This window comes from Pseudorasbora parva, chromosome 13 (genome assembly GCF_024679245.1).
Source record: "Pseudorasbora parva isolate DD20220531a chromosome 13, ASM2467924v1, whole genome shotgun sequence".
In the NCBI taxonomy this organism is placed as follows: domain Eukaryota; kingdom Metazoa; phylum Chordata; class Actinopteri; order Cypriniformes; family Gobionidae; genus Pseudorasbora; species Pseudorasbora parva.
In genome coordinates, this window is record NC_090184.1 from 47,021,147 (window position 1) to 47,028,646 (window position 7,500).

The 7,500-nt window shown below is 44.1% G+C and overlaps 2 protein-coding genes across 3 annotated transcripts in view; one reads left to right on the plus strand and one right to left on the minus strand.

The window, feature by feature from the left end:
• Positions 1 to 892, plus strand: part of pggt1b (protein geranylgeranyltransferase type I, beta subunit) — an 11,905-nt gene extending 11,013 nt beyond the window's left edge. For both annotated transcript variants that reach the window (XM_067414623.1, XM_067414624.1), the window contains exon 9: positions 66 to 892. In XM_067414623.1, coding sequence (XP_067270724.1) covers positions 66 to 271 — 206 coding nt within the window. In that variant the 3' untranslated portion in view covers positions 272 to 892. The remainder of the gene's footprint in view (positions 1 to 65) is intronic.
• Positions 893 to 4,848: 3,956 nt separating this feature from the next.
• Positions 4,849 to 7,500, minus strand: part of LOC137039335 (uro-adherence factor A-like) — a 7,944-nt gene continuing 5,292 nt past the window's right edge. Inside the window, exons 2-4 of the mRNA XM_067414694.1 lie at positions 6,821 to 7,500; positions 5,479 to 6,773; positions 4,849 to 5,395 (exon numbers count right to left, since the gene is read on the minus strand). The exon at positions 6,821 to 7,500 is cut by the window's right edge and continues 2,154 nt beyond it. Of these exons, the coding sequence (XP_067270795.1) occupies positions 4,849 to 5,395; positions 5,479 to 6,773; positions 6,821 to 7,500 (2,522 nt within the window). The remainder of the gene's footprint in view (positions 5,396 to 5,478; positions 6,774 to 6,820) is intronic.

The following is a 7,500-nucleotide window of genomic DNA, read 5'->3' on the forward strand; positions in this document are numbered from 1 at the left end:
TGTGTGTGTGTGTGTGTGTGTGTGTGTGTGTGTGTGTGTGTGTGTGTGTGTGTGTGTGTGTGTAGACCCGCTCCACACGTACTTCGGCATCTGTGGGCTGTCTCTGATTGGTGAAGCGGATCTGCTGAGGGTCCATCCGGCTCTGAACATCAGCGAGCGGGCCCTCGAGTCCCTGCGGAGGCTGCACGGGGCCTGGAGGCGGAGCCACACGCGACCTCTGACCTCGGAGACACTCACCACCTCTGATCTCGGAGATGCTCGCGACCTCTGACCTCAGAGCCGCACCTGACCTCGGCAACACCAGCCGGACTGATGAATAAATGATCAGCTCCAGCGCATACATTATTCACATCCATCCTCCGTCTGAAAGCTGTGTGTGTGTGTGTGTGTGCTGTTTCTGCCTTACAAAGAGTGTGTGTGTGTGTGTGTGTGTGTACAGACAAGCTGCGGTCACACACACTTGTCCTACATACGCAACGTCAGCTTATTGTCTCTTATTCTTTGCGTAAAATCATGTACCTACAGTGTCCTCTCATGAATGTGCCTCAGATGAGTGTGTGTGTGTGTGTGTGCATGCAATCAGAGAGAGTGTGTGTGTGTGTGTGTGTGTGTGTGTGTGTGTGTGTGTGTGCATGCATGCAATCAGAGAGAGAGTGTGTGTGTGTGTGTGCGCATATGGCATCAACACTTAAAAGTGTTTTCAAAGTGAAATTATTTTTTCTATGCTGTATTATCGAGTGTAGGAGTGACGCTGCTCATGTTTTATGATGTAAAGCGTGTGTGTGTGTGTGTGAGAGAGAGAATTGGCTTTTATTGTGTGTGAGAAATGAGCGTTTATGACTGTGGTTGAGACGCACGTGTTTAATAAAAGATAAAACCATTGAATGCTCAACAGTCTGAGATATATTCTGTCAGTGTAAGGACAACAACACACACATACACACTATCTATCCATCCATCCATCCATCCATCCATCCATCCATCCAAACATCCATCTATCTATCTCTCTCTCTCTCATGGACCAGCTGGAGTTTGTTTATTAAGCGAGCAGGGCAACCACCCAGTAGAGCATTACAGTAATCTAGCCTTGAGCTCATGAACGCATCGACTAACTGCTCAGCACTGAGAGCATGTGCCGTAATCTAGATATATTTTTAAGATGCTAGAAACGTGTCTTTCAAATGTGTGTGTGTGTGTGTGTGAGATGAGGGCTTGACAGAGCAGTCATTGAGTGTTAGACAGTATTCTAGGTCAGTGTTTCCCAACCTTTCTTCAGTCATGAAGAACACAAATGACACTCGACACGCACCGCTGAAACCTGACAGGGGCGTCGCTGCACCTTTGGGCCCCAGCGCACCAAACGCTCAGGCCAACCTACAGCGATCCGAAATCATCATCAGCCATTTCATTATAAACACTACTCTAACGAAAGTTTGACAACGGTATGATTTTCAAAAAAAAGTCTCTTCTGCTCACCAAAGCTGCATTTATGTTATTAAAATACACACAATTCTGTAATATTGTGAAATATTATTCAAATGTTAAATAACTTCTGTGAACATATAGAGTCGCCTTTGGCTTGGCTTGCTCAGTTGGGGACACTAACATTATGATCAGAGTTACTCAACTAAATATACAAATAACATTAATTAATGAGGTCTTATTTAATTCTATAAACTCTAATACTGATCTGCCAACATTGTCTCTCTCTGATAAATTAAAATAAGCTGATAGCATCACTGTTTACTCCAGAACGACTGTACAGCCAAATCTAATTCTGCTGCAGTATTGTCCTGTTTAACACTGAAGCTGCTCTGACACAATCGGCGCTGGAGAAGAGCGATAGAAATAAAGATGATCGATAAAGTAAAGTGTGATTTATTCCTGTGATCAAAGCTGAGTTTCTCATCATTACTCTTCAGAGTCTCATGATCCTTCACTGATCACTCATTCATCATTATTATCAGTGCTGAAAGCAGTCGTGTAAAACATTTTTTAGGATTATTTGATGATTAGAAAGTGTTTTTTAATGTGATACGTCATTTATTTATTCAGCAAGGATTCATTAAATTGATCAAGTGACAGTACAGACATTTATAATGCTGCAAAAGCTTTATTTCAGAGAGATGCTGTTCTTTTGAACTTTCTATTCATTAAATTATCCTGAGTTATCCTGTTTTCAACACTGATAATAATCATAAATGTGTGCTGATCATCAGGTCCTCATATTAGAATGATTTCTGAAGGGTTATTTGACTCTTGAGACGAGTAATGAGGAGAAATTCAGCCTTGATCACAGGAATACAATATATATTTTTAATGGATTCAAATAGAAAAAAAATACACTGTAAAAAATATTACACAATAATAATGTGTTTGCTGTATTTTAGATCAAATAAATGTAGCCTTGGTGACCAGAACATACTTCTTACAAAACATTTTAAAAACCTTCCCGTTCTCTAACGTCTGTCCTTTAGTTAATGGCCCAGTATCTGCTGCTCATCTCATCAGCTTCTCCTTCTGAAAGCTGAGCTGTGGTGGATAAAGGCTTAGCAAACGGATAGTTTCTGTCGCTCGTGTAACTTCTGTCGTAACTCAGCTGTTTCGTTGAGCTAACTTACACATCTCATCTGGCCCTGATAACTGAAGCACAGCCGCTGGGAACATAAGGCCCGCTGGGAACGCTGTGTGTTTTTTTATTTTTATTATTTAACGTTAAATGCATTATATGAGTCACGTTTACAAAAAACAAAATGACATTCTTTTTATTTTCAGTGGTGAAAACCATAACCTATTGAATAGACTGTAGCCTCAGCAGATATTGAGTTCTCTTTCAAGTCTTGCGCTTAAACAGACAAACTCACTCAAAGTATGTCAACATGTCCATCTTATGAGTATCCAGCAGACAGTCTGAAGATGAGTTAAAGCGTTAGTTCAGCCAAAACTAAATGTCAGTCATTAACTCCTCTCCCTAATGTCGCTCCACACCCGTAAGACCTCCGTTCATCTTCACACACAGTTTAAGATATTTTATATTTAGTCTGAGAGCGTATGCAAGTGTATGCACACTATACTGTCCATGTCCAGAAAGGGAATAAAAACATCATCACAGTAGTCCATATGAGACATCAGTGGGTTAATTAGAGTCTCTTGAAGCATCCAAAATACATTTGGGTCCAAAAATAACAAAAACTACGACTTTATTCAGCATTGGCTTCTCTTCCGCGTTTGTGTTCAATCCTCAAATAAAGATTCAAACGGTTATGAGTCAGTGAATCGATTCATGATTCGGATCGCCAATGTCTCGTGATTTCAGCAGCTTGACACGCGATCCGAATCATGACTGTTTTATTTTTTATTTGAGGAACACGGAAGAGAAGACAAAGCTGAATAAAATCGTAATTTTTGTTACTTTTGGACCAAAATGTATTGCCGACGTTTACAAAAGAGTCTAACTAACCAACGGACTAAATATAAAATATCCTAACCTGTGTGTGAAGAGGAACGGCGGTCCTGCGGGTGTGGAACGACATATTTATTTTATTCAGTTTCTCTAGCTAAAAACTAAAGTTAGACCCACCTGACAAACCTGAAAAGCATTGTTTATTTTATTAGTATCTTTGCTCAATAGTATTTATTTGTGCTACTACTTCTATTAAAGTTATTTGTTCTTATTTTCTTTTCATTTTTATTTGCCGGTAGTCCTTTTTCCCCTGAACATAAACTGAACCGTAAAACCGAACCGTAATAAAACCATGAACCTAAAACCGTGATACAAACCGAACCGGGAGCAATCTGTACGGTTATCCTCCTAGCGAAGGGGGGCCACAAAATTTGGTAAATTTTCAAAGGGTGCCATGACTAAAAAAAGGTTGGGAAACATTAGCCTAGAAATCTAGACGCACCGTAGCGGCAGCTAATCTAATCTGCCGTGAGTGTCCTCTAGCAACTCTCAATACACTTCTGAGCTGTAAACGCCGAACTCTGGTCGGGCCAATCACATCGTGTCTAGAGTCGGTGGGCGGGGCTTAACGTAATGACGGTAGAGTTGCGCTTGTGTGCTTCTAGTAAACACAGAAACTGGCGAACGGCGGTCTGTTGAATCAGCTTTGACCGCGACTCTGGAAGACTTGAGTTGAGCTTTTCTCTGAGAAAAGAACAAAGAACGGCACTGAAGTCATTCTGAAGAAGGGAAGATGTGTTCGAGTTTAGCCAACCGGATACGGCGAATGTTTAATCTGTCAGCTCCGCTTCGGTGCTCTGGTTGGTTGTAGCGCTATCCAATCGCGTGCAGAGGGAGTTTGACAGACAGCACTCTTAGAAGAAAACGTTATATCGGCGCTACGTATTTGGAACCCCTAAAAGGTTCTATATAGAAGTATGATATACTCCAAAGAACCTTTTTATGCTAAAAAAATGACAAGAAAGAACCCTTTTGGCACTTAGAGTTCTATATAGTACACAGCAAAAAATGATTTTCTTATTTAGTATTTGTGTTTTGTTTCTAGTCTAAATATCTAAAAATTAAGAGAGTTTTTGCTTACAAAAAAATACAAAAGTAAGTAAGAAAACCATTTTTTTTTCCAAACATCGGGATGTGGCTCTGAGTTATCAGGATAAGTTCGCTGTCGAGCGCGAAGACGTCTCTAATTTGACCGTTAGCATCTGATCTCACTCAGTGACTGGCTTCTCAGAACAGGACGGAACCATGCAGTAAATGGGGAGACACTTTTTTTTGCCAGAAATGCATAATTTTGTTTTATTTGTTACTCTGGTAGATTATACATTTACAATTTATATTTCATTATTACTATTACTGTTACTAATAATCGATCTCTTGGGGCCCCCTCAGCTCCTATAAGAGTCCTGAGTCCTGATGGTGCTCTCAGACTGAGTTCTGGATGAGCTCCTATAAGAGTCCTGAGTCCTGATGGTGCTCTCAGGCTGAGTTCTGGATGAGCTCCTATAAGAGTCCTGAGTCCTGATGGTGCTCTCAGGCTGAGTTCTGGATGAGCTCCTGTAAGAGTCCTGAGTCCTGATGGTGCTCTCAGGCTGAGTTCTGGATGAGCTCCTATAAGAGTCCTGAGTCCTGATGGTGCTCTCAGACTGAGTTATGGATGAGCTCCTATAAGAGTCCTGAGTCCTGATGGTGCTCTCAGGCTGAGTTCTGGATGAGCTCCTATAAGAGTCCTGAGTCCTGATGGTGCTCTCAGACTGAGTTCTGGATGAGCTCCTATAAGAGTCCTGAGTCCTGATGGTGCTCTCAGACTGAGTTCTGGATGAGCTCCTATAAGAGTCCTGAGTCCAGATGGTGCTCTCAGACTGAGTTCTGGATGAGCTCCTGTAAGAGTCCTGAATCCTGATGGTGCTCTCAGACTGAGTTCTGGATGAGCTCCTATAAGAGTCCTGAATCCTGATGGTGCTCTCAGGCTGAGTTCTGGATGAGCTCCTGTAAGAGTCCTGATGGTGCTCTCAGACTGAGTTCTGGATGAGCTCCTGTAAGAGTCCTGAATCCTGATGGTGCTCTCAGACTGAGTTCTGGATGAGCTCCTATAAGAGTCCTGAGCCCTGATGGTGCTCTCAGACTGAGTTCTGGATGAGCTCCTATAAGAGTCCTGAGTCCTGATGGTGCTCTCAGACTGAGTTCTGGATGAGCTCCTATAAGAGTCCTGAGTCCTGATGGTGCTCTCAGACTGAGTTCTGGATGAGCTCCTGTAAGAGTCCTGAGTCCTGATGGTGCTCTCAGACTGAGTTCTGGATGAGCTCCTATAAGAGTCCTGAGCCCTGATGGTGCTCTCAGACTGAGTTCTGGATGAGCTCCTGTAAGAGTCCTGAGCCCTGATGGTGCTCTCAGACTGAGTTCTTGATGAGTTCCTGTAAGAGTCCTGAATCCTGATGGTGCTCTCAGACTGAGTTCTGGATGAGCTCCTATAAGAGTCCTGAGTCCTGATGGTGCTCTCAGACTGAGTTCTGGATGAGCTCCTATAAGAGTCCTGAGTCCTGATGGTGCTCTCAGACTGAGTTCTGGATGAGCTCCTGTAAGAGTCCTGAGTCCTGATGGTGCTCTCAGACTGAGTTCTGGACGAGCTCCTATAAGAGTCCTGAATCCTGATGGTGCTCTCAGACTGAATTCTGGATGAGCTCCTGTAAGAGTCCTGAGTCCTGATGTTGCTCTCAGACTGAATTCTGGATGAGCTCCTATAAGAGTCCTGGGTCCTGATGGTGCTCTCAGGCTGAGTTCTGGATGAGCTCCTGTAAGAGTCCTGAGCCCTGATGGTGCTCTCAGACTGAGTTCTGGATGAGCTCCTATAAGAGTCCTGAGTCCTGATGGTGCTCTCAGACTGAGTTCTGGATGAGCTCCTATAAGAGTCCTGAGTCCTGATGGTGCTCTCAGACTGAGTTCTGGATGAGCTCCTATAAGAGTCCTGAGTCCTGATGGTGCTCTCAGACTGAGTTCTGGATGAGCTCCTATAAGAGTCCTGAGTCCTGATGGTGCTCTCAGACTGAGTTCTGGATGAGCTCCTATAAGAGTCCTGAGTCCTGATGGTGCTCTCAGACTGAGTTCTGGATGAGCTCCTGTAAGAGTCCTGAGTCCTGATGGTGCTCTCAGACTGAATTCTGGATGAGCTCCTGTAAGAGTCCTGAGTCCTGATGGTGCTCTCAGACTGAATTCTGGATGAGCTCCTGTAAGAGTCCTGGGTCCTGATGATGCTCTCAGACTGAATTCTGGATGAGCTCCTATAAGAGTCCTGGGTCCTGATGGTGCTCTCAGACTGAATTCTGGATCAGCTCCTATAAGAGTCCTGGGTCCTGATGGTGCTCTCAGGCTGAATTCTGGATGAGCTCCTATAAGAGTCCTGAATCCTGATGGTGCTCTCAGACTGAATTCTGGATGAGCTCCTGTAAGAGTCCTGAGTCCTGATGGTGCTCTCAGACTGAATTCTGGATGAGCTCCTATAAGAGTCCTGGGTCCTGATGGTGCTCTCAGGCTGAGTTCTGGATGAGCTCCTGTAAGAGTCCTGAGCCCTGATGGTGCTCTCAGACTGAGTTCTGGATGAGCTCCTATAAGAGTCCTGAGTCCTGATGGTGCTCTCAGACTGAGTTCTGGATGAGCTCCTGTAAGAGTCCTGAGTCCTGATGGTGCTCTCAGGCTGAGTTCTGGATGAGCTCCTGTAAGAGTCCTGATGGTGCTCTCAGACTGAGTTCTGGATGAGCTCCTATAAGAGTCCTGAGTCCTGATGGTGCTCTCAGACTGAGTTCTGGATGAGCTCCTATAAGAGTCCTGAGTTCTGATGGTGCTCTCAGACTGAATTCTGGATGAGCTCCTGTAAGAGTCCTGAGTCCTGACGGTGCTCTCAGACTGAGTTCTGGATGAGCTCCTATAAGAGTCCTGAGTCCTGATGGTGCTCTCAGACTGAATTCTGGATGAGCTCCTATAAGAGTCCTGAGTCCTGATGGTGCTCTCAGGCTGAGTTCTGGTCTCAGGCTGAGTTCTGGATG